General features: G+C 52.9%; 3 protein-coding genes across 3 annotated transcripts in view; 1 reads left to right on the forward strand and 2 right to left on the reverse strand.

Moving 5' to 3' along the window:
* LOC135405269 (zinc finger protein 160-like) overlaps window positions 1–17,699 on the reverse strand; it is a 292,050-nt gene that overhangs the window by 160,578 nt on the left and 113,773 nt on the right. The window lies entirely within an intron of this gene.
* On the forward strand, window positions 927–1,988 carry LOC135404662 (olfactory receptor 14J1-like). Its single transcript, XM_064639396.1, has one exon. The coding sequence runs from the start codon at window positions 987–989 to the stop codon at window positions 1,986–1,988; it is 1,002 nt and encodes a 333-aa protein (XP_064495466.1). The 5' UTR covers window positions 927–986.
* LOC135404663 (olfactory receptor 14J1-like) lies at window positions 10,342–11,313 on the reverse strand. The gene has a single exon (XM_064639397.1). It carries the CDS (start codon window positions 11,311–11,313, stop codon window positions 10,342–10,344), a length of 972 nt encoding a protein of 323 aa, XP_064495467.1.

The following is a 17,699-nucleotide window of genomic DNA, read 5'->3' on the forward strand; positions in this document are numbered from 1 at the left end:
AACAGCTCCTGGGAGGGCAGAGCAGGGCAGAGTCCTTCTGATCTCCAAAGTGGGCTGCAGGGATGAGGGCTGGTCACAGCTCCAGATCAAAGCAGGAAATTTCCCAGAAGGTATTTGCAAGAGGCACAGACAGACAGCTGGTATTAAAGAGAATGCACCAGTTCTTTCAGTGTTATACTCTGGGTTGTCTGGGTGCTGACTGTGACAGGGAAATGAATCTCTGAGCACAGGAGGAGACACTGAAACTTGATTAGAGAGTGCTAAACCTGAGAGTATCAGACATCAAAACTGTCTAATAGATGCATCAGTGTCACTTTTCCATCCTCCTCAGGGTTGCTCTGACATTGCCATCAGAGCCTGCCCAGGCAGAGATGCCCCTGGGCAGTGCCCTGTGCTGCTGGGAGGGCTCTGCAGGGCAGAGTTGAGCCTCCAGGGCTGGGATGGGCTCTGGCAGCACTGGCAGTGTCCAGCTCTGGGCCCAGGGAAGCAGCTGCTGGCAGGGACAGCTCCAGGCAGCAGAGCCCTGGACAGAGAGTGGGGGGCAAGTGCCTCCAAGGCCTGGGGGAGGGGGTGTTCAGGCAACTCTGCTGGGCACTGTGTGCTGGGCCATAGAAATGAGGATTCCTGCAGTGGAAAAAAACCTTCCCCAGATGTGATGGTAAAAATAGAAAACACAGGTACAATTATTCTAAGGACAGACTAAGCTTCTGCTCTGCAGCCCCAGCTCTTCTGAATCATGGGTGTAGAGAGGGAATTTTTGTATTCAAGATGTGTTACAACTGACATTCCTTGTGTGTCTGAGAGCTTTACCAAAAAAGTTTTATGTCACACCACAGCAGAGCAAAACAGACTCCTTGGCAGTGAATCTGGCGACATTTGACACATTGATTTCTTTTAGAAATGGAGTGGCTTTTTCACAGAGGTCTGTCTTAACTGTTCCCTGTCCTTTCCTTTTCTGAAACAGATCCTGTGCTAAGAAATAACAAATGTCCAACAGCAGCTCCCTCACCCAGTTCCTCCTCCTGGCATTTGCAGACAGGAGGGAGCTGCAGCTCCTGCACTTCTGGCTCTTCCTGGCCATCTCCCTGGCTGCCCTCCTGGCCAACGGCCTCATCCTCAGCGCCGTAGCCTGTGACCACCACCTGCACACCCCCATGGGCTTCTTCCTGCTCAACCTCTCCCTCACAGACCTGGGCTGCATCTGCACCACTGTCCCCAAAGCCATGCACAATTTCCTCTGGAACACCACAACCATCTCCTACATGGGATGTGCTGCACAGGCCTTTTTCTTTTATTTCTTCATGTCAGCAGAGTTTTCCCTCCTCATCATCATGTGCTACGACCGCTACGTTGCCATCTGCAAACCCCTGCACTACGGGACCCTCCTGGGCAGCAGAGCTTGTGCCCACATGGCAGCAGCTGCCTGGGCCACTGGCTTTCTCACTGCTCTGCTGCACACAGCCAGTACATTTTCCCTGCCCCTGTGCCAGGGCAATGCCCTGGGCCAGTTCTTCTGTGAAATCCCACACATCCTCAAGCTCTCCTGCTCACACTCAGGCTACCTCAGGGAAATTGGGCTCATTGGGGTTACTGTCTGTTTAGCGTTTGGTTGTTTCATTTTCATTGTTTTCTCCTATGTGCAGATCTTCAGGGCTGTGCTGAGGATCCCCTCTCAGCAGGGAGGGCACAAAGCCTTTTCCACGTGCCTCCCTCACCTGGCTGTGCTCTCCCTGTTTGTCAGCACTGCCACATTTTCCGACCTGAAGCCCCCCTCCATCTCCTCCCCATCCCTGGACCTGGTGGTGTCAGTTCTGTACTCGGTGGTGCCTCCAGCACTGAACCCCCTCATCTACAGCCTCAGGAACCAGGAACTTAAGGATGCCTTGAGGAAAATGATGACTGAATGCTTTTCAAGAGCAACAACCTGCCTTTTTTCTTCTGCGCAACACTCATTGTGTAACCCTTTACTGGCCCAGCCTACTTTGTAAAGCTTTTGAGAGTGGTGGTGAGGGCCGTTTCCTACATTTTTTCCTCTTTTAATGTTGTTAACACAGAAATTTATTCTTCATCTCATACCTAATGCACTCTCTAATTCTTTGTTTTGACCCACAATTGTGTAAATGAGGAATAATTCTCTGTGTGCATTTAAACAAAGTAAAATTTCCTGCAGCAACTTCTTTGTCAGACCTCCTGCTTTTGTTGTTCTGTACATGAGGAATCACAATCTCTGAGTATAATAAAAGACTTGAATTCTTTTTTCCAGATTATCCCTCCAACAGCAGTGAGAGAAGCGACTCACTGGGGTACTTGAGGAACTGAGGGCTGGTTCAGATGTTCTGTGCTGGTGGCCAGTGGCAAATGGTCTCCAAGTCACCTGCCTGGGGCTCTGCAGCTTGTGAGGGCTCTGATGGCAGGTGAGGACTTGTCTGTAGGAACTCAGGAAGTGCAGGAGAGCACAGAGGATCTGCAGGGACAGCCCATCCCATCCAGTCAGCAGGGAATGGAGCCCTGGAGCAGAATCCTGCCCAGGGTGGAGTCACCAGAGATCAAGTACTAAATCTCCCTGTGAACTGGTAAAGGAGAGTTCTGCAACCCCAAGGGACGCAGCAGGAACAGAGAAAGGACTCTGGCCAGTGACTCGTCTGACCCACAGTGAACTCCCCTTGTGCCTCCCCAGTTCAGGGGGGGCTGTACCAGAGCCAGGGGTGGGCTTTCCAGGAGGGTGTCCTGAAGAACTCTCCAGCCCACAGGCTGCATGGAGTGGAGCCCTGCCCTGCCCTTTGTGCCATTGGAAACAGCCCATGGTCCTGCCCAGCCTTGTTCTTGGCTACTGAGCCTTCCAGGACTATGGCAGAGGGTGGAGAGGAGTGATCCCCATCCTGCTGGGTCTGCTCCCCACCCTGACCAGCATGGCCAGTGCAGGCTCAGCCCAGGGTGCCACAGCCCCTCCCTGTGCAGAGCAGCACCTCCAGCTCAGGGCCCTGCAGGGATCCCAGGCTGGGATCTGCAACTGGCCAAGGCAGCCTGGACACACTGACCTGGGCAAAGGGATGTCCCTGCAGAAGAGCAAGGCAGCATTTCTGGGCCTGCAGAGAGGAATCCCTGACACAGAGAAACCTCTTTCTGCAGCCCCCCTGGGGACAGGCTGCTCTGTCCCTGGGCCAGGACTCTGGGCTGGGCTGGGCAGAGGGGCTGGCACTGAGGGGCACAGTCAGGCTGTGCTGGGCATCTCCTGGAGGTGACACCAGGGCTCCTGCAGTTTCCCTGACCTCCATTTCCTCCTGCCATGCTGAGTGTCCAGCCCCTGAGCTGATGGGGATGCTGAGACTCCTCTCTGTGCCCCAGGAGCTGCTGTGCCCTTCAGAGGGGCTGGGGCTGTGGCGGGAGTGCCCAGAGCTCTTCAGCACCCTGGGCTGGGCACTGCTGTGGGGCCAGACCAGACTGGGCTGCTCCACCCGTTGACCTCTATAATGAAACCACTTCTCATTTTCTCCTGAAGAACCATGAGAACGTGTGTTGTGTCCTGAGCACTAGACTGGAACTGTGGGATAACAGAAAAGTTTTTGGTGTCAGGGCTATTGAGAAGGCTGGGCATTGTCACTGGGAGACCTCTCCCAAACCCTTGGAAAGGCCAGAGCCAGCCCAGAGCTTCCTGGGGCCTTGGCAAAAACAGACACGGAACCAGTCTGCAAACAGGGCAGCAAAGAGGGTTGGGAGAGTTCCAGACTGCTCAGGCTCAGAAAGGAAGGGTACAGGGCAAGTCCTCTTGCAGCCATTGCCAGGCATGGGAAGGACAAGGCAGGGATTGCAGAACTCCGGTGGGAGGAAAAAGAAGGGGATGTTGTGTGCCCAGACTGTTTCAAGGCCTTTGACATGGTCTCCTGTGGTCTCCTTGGAGCCAGACTGGTGACAGCTGGACTGGACAAGTGAAACATGTCATGGCACAAATTCCTCTTGGCAGCAATTCCCAGGTGACATCCATCAGGGACCAGCTCTTGACCATTCCTATGGAACATCTTTATTATATCTCTGGATGATGGGATGAAATGCACTTTCCACTCCTTTGTGGATGATGCCAAGTTGCAGCGAGTCTGTGAGAAACCTCGTCCAGTTAATGGTGACTTGTACAAAAAATGTGGTCAAGATGACTGAGTTGGATAAACTTGTCCTGCCATCAGGTGCCCAGCAAGGCCCAAGACAATGAAGAAAAAACTCATGGGTCAGAGGAAAGAAAAATCAAAAGGAGGGAAAAAGCCCAAACACAATCAAACCAAACCCAAACAAACACAGAATGACAGAATATGCTGAGCTGGAAGGGACCCACAAGGATCATCCAGTCCAACCCAACTGTTCCATTGCCATCTGCCCCCACCCCAGCAGGCTCTGGAGCAAAGCACGGCTGAGGTCCAGCCCAGCTCTGCTCTGACAGAAAGAACCTGCAGTCAGGGACAGGAAGAGGACAAAGTCTTGTTTAACCAGCCTGAGGAATAACAGGATCAAAGACCTCCTCTATTCCTGGGCACTTGAATGACCCTGTGGATCAGGTTTGGTAGCAGGGAGGGGGCTGCAGGTTTCCCTTAGGGAAGAGATCAAGAGTTGACTCTGTGTCAGAGAGAGCCAGTTTCAGGTGGCTCCAAAATGGACCAGCCAGTGCCCAAAGCTGAGCCAAAAAGCAATTCCAGAGGAACATCTGTGATAACCCTTTGGAGAAAGGATAAAATCCAGGGTGCTGTAGCCCAGAGAGGAGTGAGAGAAATGGGGGAGAAACAACCCTGCAGGTACCAAGGGGAGTGGAGAAGAAGGAGGAGTGAGAGAGAGCCTTGTTGGGAACCTGGCAGCCAAAAGCCAACCCCCAGCACTGAGAGCCACAGCTGAGCCCAGCACAAAAGCTCCTTTAGGTCTGAAGGTTCTTTGCAGCAGCTTTTTAGCAGAGCTGCCAGATGGGGCATCAAAGGGGATGCTCAGCTGGGTCTGAAACCTGTGTGATCCCTGTCAGCCTTGGTTCTATAGAATCCTAAATAGTTTGAATCAGATGGGACCTTTATAGGACATCTAGTCCAATCCCCCCACAGTGAACAGGTTCATGTTCAACTAGATCAGGTTGCTCACAGCCCTTTCTAACCTGGCCTTGAATGTTTCCAAGGGTGGGGCACCTATGACCTCTCTGGGCAACCAGTGTTTCACCACTCTCAGTGTAAAAATATTCTTCCTTATATCTAGTTCAAATCTGCTCTTTTTTAGTTGAAAACCATTATCACTTGTCTTATTACAACTAAGTCTGTGCCCATCCTTCTTATAGGTGTGATCTCAGGAGCTCCTGACAAGCCTTGACCAAACCAGGTGAGCAATGAAGAGCCCCTGGACTGGACCAGGGTGTGGTGAAGTGTCTCTGGACTGGACCAGCTGCTCCTGGATCATAAAGGTAGGAACAATCTGGAGTGGAACAGCTGGGGAACACAGGATAATCAGTCATCCCATGAAAGCCTTGGAACATTCCCTGCCTGAATCACAGCCCTAATGGAAGAGTTTGGATAGAATTCCCAAATAGTTTGGAAACACCAGTCATTCCTGACACCAGGATGGAAATTCAGCAGATAACTAAAGCCAATCCCCTTGGGAGCCCACAACCAGCGGGGCTGAGGGAGGCCCTGGCAGCTCCCCAGCACCTCCCTCTCAGTGGGACACCTCTGGCAGCCTCTCCCAGCTCGGGAACCCTCCAGTTTGCAACACTCCAAAGACCGGCGCTGATGCCCAGGACAATTCTGATCCCCCTCAACAAACACTCCTCCAGCTGGGACCCTTGTCTGATGGGAAACACAAAGGGATTTGTGGGAGTGTTTCCCTGACAACAAGGAGAATTTGGGAGAGGGACCTTTCCACACCCAGCTATTGATGTGTCCACACATCTCTGCCTGGGTGTGGGTGTGAATTGACTGTGGTGTGAATGTTCTTGGGAATCTATAATTCAGTCATTCTTAAAATTGTGGCAAATGCTATTGAATCACTTGATAACTGTAAAAGTGGTCAATAAATAAATGCTACTAAACTCTTTTACCCCCTTATCTTTGTGTCTAAATCCTTTGCACCCTGACCATCGTGCATCCCAAAGCTCTGTGTAAATCATTCTCTTTCATCAAAAAATATATATTTTTCGTGACGCCCACTTTAAAATTGTTCTCTATAGCTAAACTACAAAACAACTTCAATTAGTTGTTGACGTCTTGAAGACAACTAAAGAAAGAAAAATAATTTGTTTTTCAGTGTTTTAATGGGTCCCACAGTGTGTTTGGAGTTGCATCAGCTGTCAGTCCAAGATGGGCCATGTCAGAACTGGTGAGGTTGGGGGGTGAGGAGCAAGGTTGATCATCCAGGGTCAGTGTGGATCTCCTGAGGAGACACTCAGCATCAAGATCACTTGGAGAACACCTCTATCACCTCTTCTCTGAACTTAAAAATATCCATCATTGAATTAAAACAAAAAAAATACCAACTTGGAAAACTTGTTTTGAAATTGCCTTGAAGACAATTAAAGGAAAACAAAGAGATCCTGAGGGATTTCTGGAATTTAATGAGCCCCACGGTGTGTTTGCAGCCCAGCCCATGATCCTGAGGTACTGAGAGAAGATTGAAGAAGCTGCTGAAGAAGTCAGAAGCCAAACTCCAAGTGCCTTGAAGCATTGCTGGGCCCCACTGAGGGCAGGCACTGCCAAAGCCTCCCCAGGGACTCCTTGGAGCAGCTCCTTGGAGGCCAGGAGTGCAGGCAGACCAAGGCTCTGGGCAGGCCCCTGCAATGCTGAGCAAAGCCTGCCTTGGTTTTGTGGAGCACAAAGGCCAAGGCCTGAGCCCCAGGCCCTGGCCCAGCAGATCCTGTCCCTCCCGGCTGGCTCAGGGCTGTTTGGGGGGCACTGGGATGGGAGGGGGAGGAACAACAAAGGCCAAAACTGGGCAACCCCTGCCAGGCTCCTGAGGGAGGGGCGAGGCAGAAACCAAGGGCAGAACCTGCCAGGAAAGTTGCTTGTGGTGGCCTGAGTGGCAGAGGCAGCTGCCAGAGGCAAGGGGACAAAGGCCTGGGTGCCTTTGGGCCTTGCAGCCCTGCCAGAGCCCTTGGCCATCTCTCCTGCAGGCTGTCCTGCCCTGGCCCTGCTGCTGCTCTGGCCTTGCAGCCTGCACACACCCCTCCTGCTTTCCCACCCCCTCCCAGCAGCATTTCTAGACCCTCCCTGATGTCTCTGCACCAGCTCTGGCTGTTGCCATGTGCAGTTGGCCTTATTACCTTGGATCCTGAGCCCCTGTGCCACAGGACATCCCTCCCAGAGCCCAGGCCCTTCTCCTGGGGGTCACTGCAGAGCTGAGCAGATCCAGGTCACCTCCCATTCCTCTGCCAACCCCCTGGGCCTGCTCTGGGCCCTGCAGGTCCTTGCCCTGCTCCCAAGGGCTGTGGGGGTGCTGAATGGTCAGGGCTTGGGGTTTAGAGCTCAGGATTGGGATTAGGCAGAACTTTGGGAGGTTTGTGGTTCTGCTGGCAGTGTCTGGTTCATGATTAGAGGAAGAGATTTTTGGGCTGGGTTAGGATTAAAGCTTGGCTTTTCATACTGATAATACAGGTTTGGGAATGGGGTGGGCATTGGAGTTTAAATAAGAGTCTGGAGTTCTGGGTTTGGGCTTTGCCTTTGAGGTCCAGTTGAGGTTGGGATTAGAGCAGTGGATTCCTTTCCATGGGAGGGGCAGCACTTTTAGGTCATGTTGGGGCTTGAGGTTACAAATAAGGTAAAGGTCTCTCAGGAATGTTTGCCCAGTCAGTGTTTCAGCACCGTCAGCATTACCTGAACCTTCTTTTACCTCATCAAAATCTTTCCTCTCTGTTGGCCAAGCCCCTCTTTCCTTCCCCAAATACCCAATCCTTTTTGTCCCAGTTCCTCCTAATCCTCCCCAAACTTTCATCTGGGTGGGGTCAGCTCTGTGATGACTCTGTGCAACCTCATGGAATCAAGGGGCCATTGTGACATTGGGGAAACTTGTGGAAAAATGGAACCTAGGGACACTGTACAACTTCATGGAATCAAGAGGTCATTCTGACACTGAGGACACATCATGGACTCAAGAGGCCACAGGGCATTATGGAGCCAAAGGAACCCAGGGACACTGTGCAGCCTCATGGAATTGGGGGGCATTTTGACACTGCAGGGCCTCATGGAAACAAGAGAAAATCCAGGTTTATCCAGGTCCTGAGGGTGATTCAGAAGGGAGGCAGCAGTGATTTCTCCCTACAGACCAACCACTCCAGTGGTCTCTCCCTGCAGTCCATGGGTGTCCTCAGCATTTTCCCCAGTGCCTCCCTGCCCTGAAGGTTTCTGGCCATCAGGCTGGAGCTGAGGGGGTTGGGCAGGTGCCTGAGGAGGGGGTAGAACAAGGGCTGTGTCCAACTGTGCCAGGAGGGCTGTGCTGGGCAAGGATGAGGAGGCTGCAGAAAACAGTGGCACTGGGGAGGTGAGAGAAGCAGGTGGAGAGACCTTGTGCCTGCCCACGCTGGGCAGGAGCTGCCCCAGGATGGCAGCTCTGAAGCACTCACAGGATGTCCCTGTGAACAGGAGGGGAAGACTGGATCTAAAAATGAAACCTGGAAAGCAGAGAGCAGGAGTGTCATGGTGACACTGCAGGAGAGTTCCAGTCCTGGAGCAAGGTCACAGAAGAAGTGACCCAGTACATGAGGGTCACAACAAGTGTCTGGGAAAAGCAGGAAATGGTGACTGTAGATGCCAGAAAGGCCCCGAGCCAGGGTGCAGCTCTGCTGGAGACAACCCTTCCAGTCCATGGGTCTTGCAGAGAGCAGGGCTGGCAAACAGCCCAGTGCTGGTCATGGGATGGGGCAACAGCAGGAAACACTCTGCATGTGCCAAAGGTGCAGGAAATGGCAGTGACAGTGCTGGGAGCAGAGACTGTGCTGTCCTCAGTCAGGGGTCACTCAAAGTGGTGGAGCTGTAGCAGCCTCATATACCGTTTAGGGAAAACTCCACTGATGATATCTTACTGTCCTAGTCCCTTCTATCAATAGATATATTTGGCTCTTAACTTTAAATTCTTTATCTCCTTTGGCTTCTTCATGTCCCCTCTCCCCTGCTTGGACTCCTGTGAGTGAGAGCATTTCTTTCTCTGTCTGGTGCTCACTGAAGCTGTGCAGGCAGCTCAGAGGGTGACCCATAGAGCTGGGGGTGCCTCTGGCTGCATCCCAGTGCCCAGCTGTGCTCTGGGCTTTGGGACAGGGCAGAAGTGCCTCTGCTGGAGGGCGGTGCTTCTCTGCCTGCAGAGCCCTTCCTGCCTGCACAGGGGCAATGCTGCCCAGCCGGGCTGCTTTCCTGCTGGGCAAGGAAAGGGACAGGCCAGAAGGCAGGGCAGGGACGGAGCAGACACGCTGAAGTGTCCTCAGTACAAAGCAAACATGGACTTCTGACTTGGTCACTCGATGCCCGTCCATGGAGGGACAACCAACCTCTTGCAGGTGGGGTGAGAGGCCAGGGCTGGGAATGGGGGTTGCAGGGGCTGCTCTGTGACAGTGGCCCTGGGGCACCTTCCCAGGCTGTCCCTGGGCCACCTTCCCAGGCTGTCCCTGGAACAAAGACACAGCCCAGGCCCTGCTCTGCTGGTCCCTCAGGGCTGTGCCAGGAGCTCTGGCTGTGCCAGGACACTGCTGCATGTCCCCACCCTGCACACTCCCACTCTCAGCTGGGCACTGGCATTTGCTTTGCCAGGGCATTCCTGGAGCACATTGCTGAGGGTGACTGTGGAGAAAGAGCCTGAAGCCTTCCTGCCCTGCCCTCAGGAGATGCCCTTGGCTGCTGGAGCTGCTGGTGTGGAGCCCAGCTCTGTGCCAGCAGTGCCCAGGGCCTGTCCCTGCCTGTGATCCCAGCACGGACACACAGCAGGACTGTGCCCAAGCTGCCAGAACAATCAGGCCTTGCACCCACAGCAGGGCTGGGAAGGACAGTGTGGAGCTGGAAAGAGCAGATGTGGAAGGAACAGCCCTTGTCCCTGGCTGTGCTGCTGTGCTGGGAGTCTCTTCCCTCCAGCTCTGCTCACAGGCACTGCCCCTGTGGCTCCAGAGAAGGGCTGAGGAAGCATCTTGGACACACAGGTCAGGGCAGGGAACTTCATTCTACTCAAATGTACAGAGAACAAGCCTTTTGAAAGTCTTTGAATTACAGAAGAAGGGTAGATATTGATGTAGAAATCCCATGAGCAAAGCCATTGATTTGTGGATAACATTATAAAAGTAGAAAAAGAGTGAGGAAATGTATTGACAATAAAAGGGACATATAGGTGAAAAAAGGCTTAGATTGCAATGAGTTACATTTGGAATGTTATGCAGAATAAAAGACACACTTTATTATTGACTCTAAATCCAGTTATCATTTTCTTTATGGCATCCTTGAGCTCCTGGTTCCTGAGGCTGTAGATGAGGGGGTTCAGTGCTGGAGGCACCACCGAATACAGAACTGAGAGGGCAAGATCCAGTGATGGGGAGGAGATGGAGGGGGGCTTCAGGTAGGCAAATATGGCAGTGCTGAGAAACAGGGAGACCACGGCCAGGTGAGGGAGGCACGTGGAAAAGGCTTTGTGCCGTCCCTGCTGAGAGGGGATCCTCAGCACAGCCCTGAAGATCTGCACATAGGAGAAAACAATGAAAATGAAACAACCAAAACAAAAACAAGCACTAACCCCAAGAAGCCCAATTTCCCTGAGGTAGCCTGAGTGTGAGCAGGAGAGCTTGAGGATGTGTGGGATTTCACAGAAGAACTGGCCCAGGGCATTGCCCTGGCACAGGGGCAGGGAAAATGTGTTGGCTGTGTGCAGCAGAGAATAGAGAAACCCAGTGGCCCAGGCAGCTGCTGCCATGTGGGCACAAGCTCTGCTGCCCAGGAGGGTCCCGTAGTGCAGGGGTTTGCAGATGGCAACGTAGCGGTCGTAGCACATGATGGTCAGGAGGGAAAACTCTGCTGAAATAAAAAAGAAAAGTAAAAAGACCTGGGCAGCACATCCTGCATAGGAGATGGCTGTGGTGCCCCAGAGGGAATTATGCATGGCTTTGGGGACAGTGGTGCAGATGCAGCCCAGGTCTGTGAGGGAGAGGTTGAGCAGGAAGAAGCCCATGGGGGTGTGCAGGTGGTGGTCACAGGCTATGGCACTGAGGATGAGGCCATTGGCCAGGAGGGCAGCCAGGGAGATGGCCAGGAAGAGCCAGAAGTGCAGGAGCTGCAACTCCCGCCTGTCTGCGAATGCCAGGAGGAGGAAATGGGTGAGGGAGCTGCTGTTGGACATTTGCTGCTCCTTAGGACAGGGTCTGTTCAGAAAAGGAAAGGACAGGGAACAATTAAGACAGCCCTCTCTCAGCAAAGCCAGTGCATTTTTCAGGGAAATCCCCTCCAAGTCAAGGCCTTTCTTTTCTCTGGTTTCTGCTCTCTGAGGGTGCTGTGAGGAGCAGGAGCTCTGCCCATGTGCTGCCAAGGACTCAGCTTTGCTCTGCTGCAGTGCAGACATGGAGCTGGTTTGTGACAGCTCTCATGATCACAGGGGATATCACATGGAACCCAGCTTTGATGGAAGAGTTCAATTCCTGTACTGTTGTCTTGGAGCAATTTGTACTGCAGAAGAGAGGCACAGAGTATCCTTAAAATAATTTTGACTGGGTTTTTTGGTTACAATCATAACACTTGGGGGTATTTTTTAGGGGCAAATTTTTCTGATGACAAATCTGACAAGTGTTGAGACAGGACATGAAGAAGGGTTGAGCTCTCCCTTGCTTATTGCAGAGCCAGGAGAGCTGCAGTGCCTCTTAGTCTGTTTCCCATCTGCTCTGCACTTTCTCTTGGGCTGCCTTGAAAAGGACTTCACACACAGATTCATCTTTAAAAACCCCACCAAGATCTGTGCTGAGAGCAGGGCAGCGCTGCTTGAAAGGGCAGCTCTGGGAAGTGTCCCCTGTGCCAGCCCAGAGGTGCAGCTGTGCTGGACAGAGCAGGACAGGAGCCCTCCTGCAGAGAAGCCAAGGGCTGGCACAGGAGAGTGCCCATCCCCAAGGGAAGGCTCAGCACTGCCCAGGATCCTGTGCTCATCTCTGATCCTGCCTGAAATGTTCATGTCTGAGAGTAAAAGAGTTTGAATTTCAGTGCAGCCTCCTGAACTGAGAGAACAATGTCTATGCTACAATGCCTAAGTAGGAAACACACCTCAGGACTAATTCCTCTCCTGTAGCCCCTGTCTTTTGTGAGCTTTGCAAAAAATTCTCCATTCAATATGGTATAGTGGTCTGGAGATGTGAACAGGTCAGACCCTGCAAGAGCGAGACATGGCAAAGATCCTTCCTCAGCTGCCAGGTTTGCTCCTTGCCCACAGCCCTTCTGCCCCAGCCCTGGCAGCAGCTCCCCGGGCCAGCTGAGAGCTGCCCCTGGCAGGCAGCAGAGTCCCTGCCCAGCACAGCACCCTCGGCTGCAGGACCCTGCTCTGCCCCACAGCCCTGGGCACCCCTGGCTGCACCCCCGGCTTCACAGTTCTTCCAAAGTGCCCCAAAACAGCCCCTGTTCACCCATCCCATCAGCTGGGGCTGGGCCAGCTTTAGGAGAAGCCTCCAGGAGCTGCCCCTGCACTGCCCTGCAGCCACAGACTCACCATGTGCAGCCCTGCCAAGGTTCCTCCTGCAGGGAGCTCTCAGCCCTCCTGCCAGTGCTGAGCCCCTTGAAGCTGTGTCTGTGCCCTGCTGGTGTCCCTGAGCTGCCCTGGCAGTGCCCTCAGCCCTGCTGGGCTGTGCAGAGGAGCTGCTCAGCAGCAGAGCTGTCTCTTTGAAGCTCTTCTTGCTTGCCAGGAGCTCCCTGTGTGCCAGGAGCCCGGCCCAGCTCAGCAGCACAGCAACAGCCCCAGGCATTTCATGACCCTCGGGGGGATTGATGTTGTTTACATGAGACTCCCAAGACTCAGTCCCTGAGAGTAAATTCAAACAACTTCTCAAGAAGTCAAAGTGAGATTGAAACACTAAAGTTTCTTGTAGTGCTAATGAGTCTCACTGAGGGACACAACTGAGAACTTCTCCCCAGGTTTCAGTTAGAGCAGAAAACTGCAGACAGTGATGACAAGGATGGACAAGCAAGGGAAAGGTGGCTCTGATGCTTTTTCCTTAATCTAACGGGCGAAGCCCTGAGCTTCCTTTATAGGCAGATTGTCTCCCTGCCTCATTCCTCTGGGCTCTTCCTGGGGCACTGGGATTTGGGATGTGCAATGCCAAGGGCAGGACCATGGGGTGGCACCTGCCAGGCTGCTGAGCAGGGACAAAGAGGCCATGAGGCTCCAGGGCTGCAAGGGGCACTCCCCTCCTCCTGGCATCAGGGGCACAGACAGCAGCCCTGGCCAAAGGCCTGCAGAAGGTGGCTGTGTCAGGGCCTTTCAGCTTCTCCCCCTCCCTGTCTCCTCTCCAGCCCAGGCTGTCCTACGGTGTCCATGCCCTGCCCCTTTCCCTGCAGGCTGTCGTCATCCCCCCGGCTGCCCCACCTGGCTGGCACCTTCCTGCACTGACATCTCTGCGTCCTCCCTGGCTCTTCCTGCACACACAAAGCCTTGGGCTCATCCAGACTCCTCCTGGGTGATGTGTTACAGCACACCATTGCCCTCAGGGTGAAACTCCGTTCTCTTTGTTTCCAGTCTGGATCTCTCCAGCAGAACTTGGCATTGTTTCTTTATTTCTCATACTGCTTCCTGCTATGACAAAAAGATCCTTCATTCCTGAAACCACCCTTCAACCCTCTCTGACTACCCCTGCACTGTCCTCAGTCTCCACACCGTGGAGCCCAGAGCTACATGGTCAGTAGCCCAGTAGCCCAGTCCCTACAGAGTGGTCATGGGCTTGAGGCCTCCAAATCTTTTCTTGGGAGATCCCTGGGTACTCTCCAAGGTGTTTGCAGATGAACACATGGTGCTCACAGTCTAAGGAAATCACAGGGATACATTTTACGAAGGCCTGTATTGGCAGAACATGGGGCAATGGCCTTAAACTGAAAGATTGGAGTCTTATGTTGATAATAGGGGTCACAAGTCCTGCCAGCAAATCTGCTCCAGTGTGGGCTCCTCCCCGGGCTGCAGGGGGGTCTCTGCTCCACCCTGGACTCCCCCACAGGTCACAGGCCCTTCAGCTCAAGTTCACATGGAGTTCCAGCCACCAAGGAGCCCCAGACTCTGACACATAGCCAGGAGCCCCAGACAGCACCAGCAGCTGCAAATTTCAGCAGCACATCCCAGATACATCTGTCAGTATCTCTAACACTCCCAGCCCCACCCTGGACACCAACAAAGGCTGTTGTGGTTTCACCCCATGCAGCCCCCAAGCCCCTCCTGGCCACTCCTCACTCCCCCACCAGCAGGACAGTGGAGAGAACTGGGAGAGGAAAAGCTGGAAAACTTGTGGGTTGAGATAAAGATGCTTTAGTGAGGACAAGCAAAAGCTGCACACAGGAGCAAAACAAAACAGGGAATTCATTCCCTGCTTCCCACGGTTGGGCAGGTGTTCAGCACCTCCAGGAGAGCAGGGCCCTATCCCATGGAATGGTGGCTTGGGAAAACAATCTCCATCACTCCAAACCTGTCCCAGCTGTGTCCCCTCCCAGCCTCCCACACACCCCCAGCCCCTCCCCAGTGTGTCTGTGCCAGGGGCAGGAAAGGCCTTGGCTCTGGGTAAGCTCAGCACTAACAAAACCACCTCTGTGTTCTCAAGCCTGTGCTCAGCACAAGCCCAAACACAGCCCCACACCAGCCCCTGCAAAGAAAATTAACTCCACCCCGGCCCAAACCAGCACATTCCAGCCCTTATTCCACACCAGTCCCATCATGCCCAGGCCCCACACGACTCAATACAACTTCACCCCCCACCACCCCCTTCCCATTCTTTGCTATAACACACAGGTCTCCTTCCCTTAGTCTGTGCACCACCCCTGCAAAATGTCCATAAAATGGCCCCAAAATGTCTGTTGAATTGCTCCAGTCCAGTCCTTTGGGCTGCCCCTGTTCTGGTGGTCCCTCGGGGCAGGAGAGGGGCTGTGGGGGGGGAGTTCCTGGGCACCAAAGGCAGCTCAGGTCGGGTCTCTCTGCCCTGCAACTGCTGCTTGGGAGGCTCCTCCTGCACTGCTTGGGGTGGTTCCTGTGACAGGAATTCCTGTCACACACTGGGCAGGTTTCAAAGGATGCACAGTTTGGGTTATACCCACATCGTGATAAACTGGTCCCAGTCCCTGGAACCAGGACACAGCCATAAGTGTGAACAATGCTGCACTTACTGAAGTCCTTTGCCTCAGTTTTAGTTCTAGTCTATCTCATGATGATTGTGGAGAGCTGCAGCCTCACTCTTTCATTTATTTTCCTTCCATTTTGTAGAAAAAACCAAGTCTTTGTTTCTGGTGACCTGTTGTTCTGACTGAAAAAGTTTCCCCTTCTGTCAATGACAGCTCATTTGAAATCAACTCCCCTTGTCTGGAGGCTTTTATTGCTCTTCACACCTAGGCAGCAAGTAGCCCATGGCTCACCAGCTCTTGCTGTACCTTGTCAGCTTTTCTCTTTTGTCTACCTTGCGTGCCAGACATTGTGTTTGGAATAGCCCACATCAGTCTCCAGCTTCAGATTACTCCAAGGGTTATTTTCCAGCTTTTATGCACAATACCTTATGAATGTTTTTGGATAATTTGCTTGGGATAGAGTTTTTTTCTGTATCAATTATGCCAGGGAAAAGTATCCATTTCTTAAACAAAGATAAATACCTAACTGTAAACTAAAAAAGCTCCACAGATACCCCCAGCCCCACAGATCCCTCCCAGCTCCACAGACCCCGCAGCATCCTGCCAGATCCAGCTCCCATCCCCAGCCAGGCTCTGTCCTGGCTTTTCTTCCAGACTGGCAGGCAGATTGGACAGGGATATGAATCTCCTGTGCATACATTTGATGTGCTGCTCTTTTGTTGTTGTTCTCTAAATAAGGTTTATAGAGTGTTGCTGATTTTTGCTTTTCTAAAGATTCTACTCATGTAAATACATTCCATATATGGTTTATATGTTGTTGCTTTATTGTTGTTCTGTAAATGCATTTCATAGATTGTTGTTGTTTTATAGGCCTGTACAATGTACAGGGGTTGGAATGCCTCATGATCGGGGTTGGGGTTGGAATCCCTCGGGATTGGGATGCCTCGGGATTGGGATTTGAATTTGAATCGGAATCGATTGGGATTGGGATTGAGATCTGGTTGGGATTGGGACTAGGGTTGGGATTGGGGTTGGAATCCCTAAGGATTGGGGTTGGGATTGGGATCCCTCAGGGTTGGGATTGGGATTGGAATCCCTCAGGATTGGGATTGGGATTGGAATCAGAATCTATTGGGATTGGGATTGGAATCGGGATTGGGATTGGGATGGGAATCCCTCGGGATTGGGATAGCAATCTGATTGGGATTGGGGTTGGGATTGGAGTTGGGATTGGGATCGTGATTGGAATCCCTCAGGATTGGGATTGGGATTGGAATCCCTCAGGATTGGAATTGGGATTGGGATCAAGATTGGAATCCCTCGGGATCGGGATTGAGGGGGGGGGGAATCCCCTACAGATCCCACCCTGGCTCCGGGGGGGTGTGTGAAATTCCTGGATTCCCGACGGGATTTTTTGGGATTGGAATTCCTTGGATCTCTCTTCCTGCAGGGATCGAGACCCTCCTGTGCTACCTGGAGCTGCACCCCCGGCACTGGCTGGAGCTGCTGCTTCCCACCCATTCCCAGTGCCGGATCTGCTGCTCCGGAGGCGCCCGGCAGCTCCGGGAGGCGGCTCGGAGGTGGGAAAAACCAGGAATTCCCGGGAAAACCCCATTCCCCCCAGCTCCAATGGGATTTTTCCTGCATTTTTTTTACCTGGGAATTCTCAGGAAAAAGCCGATTTTTCCTGGATTTTTTACCCTGGAATTCCCGGGAAAACCTGATTCCCCCTCAGCTTTGGTGGGATTTTTTCTGGATTTTTTAACCCAGGAATTCCCAGGAAAACCCGATTTTTCCTGGATTTTTTAACCCGGGAATTCCCAGGAAAACCCGATCCCCCCCCAGCTCCAATGGGATTTTTCCTGGATTTTTTAACCCCGGAATTCCCGGGAAAACCCGATTCCCCCCCAGCTTCAATGGATTTTTCCTGCATTTTTTACCCGGAATTCCCAGGAAAACCTGATTCCCCCCAGCTCCAATGGGATTTTCCTGGATTTTTTAACCTGGGAATTCCCAGGAAAACCCGATTCCCGGTGGGGTTTTTCCAATTTTGGGGTTTTTCCCCTCAGTTGCTCTCCCGTGGCCGTTTTCCTGGCGCAGGAGCGGCTGGCGAGGCGGACACCGGAATTCCGGATCCTTGGAATTCGACGTGGTGGAGCTCAGCGATTCCATGGGCTGGAATCGGCGCTGGTGAAACGGGAACTCCGGAGGCTCCAGGGGGAGACGCGGATATGGAACGGTAACAGTGGGAGAGGGAGCGGGATCGGGATTGGGGTTGGAATCCTAAGGATTGGGATTGGGATTGGGGTTGGGGTTGAAGTTGGGATTGGGATTGGGGTTGAATGCCTCATGATCGGGGTTGGGATTGGAATCCCTCGGATTGGGATTGGGATGCCTCGGGATTGGGATTTGAATTTGAATCGGAATCGATTGGGA

This window comes from Pseudopipra pipra, chromosome W (assembly GCF_036250125.1).
Source record: "Pseudopipra pipra isolate bDixPip1 chromosome W, bDixPip1.hap1, whole genome shotgun sequence".
In the NCBI taxonomy this organism is placed as follows: Eukaryota; Metazoa; Chordata; class Aves; order Passeriformes; family Pipridae; genus Pseudopipra; species Pseudopipra pipra.

Excerpts from the sequence above, each read along its gene's own strand:
- LOC135404663 (XM_064639397.1), bottom strand. The coding sequence starts at position 11,313 with ATGTCCAACAGCAGCTCCCTCACCCATTTCCTCCTCCTGGCATTCGCA.
- LOC135404662 (XM_064639396.1), top strand. The coding sequence starts at position 987 with ATGTCCAACAGCAGCTCCCTCACCCAGTTCCTCCTCCTGGCATTTGCA.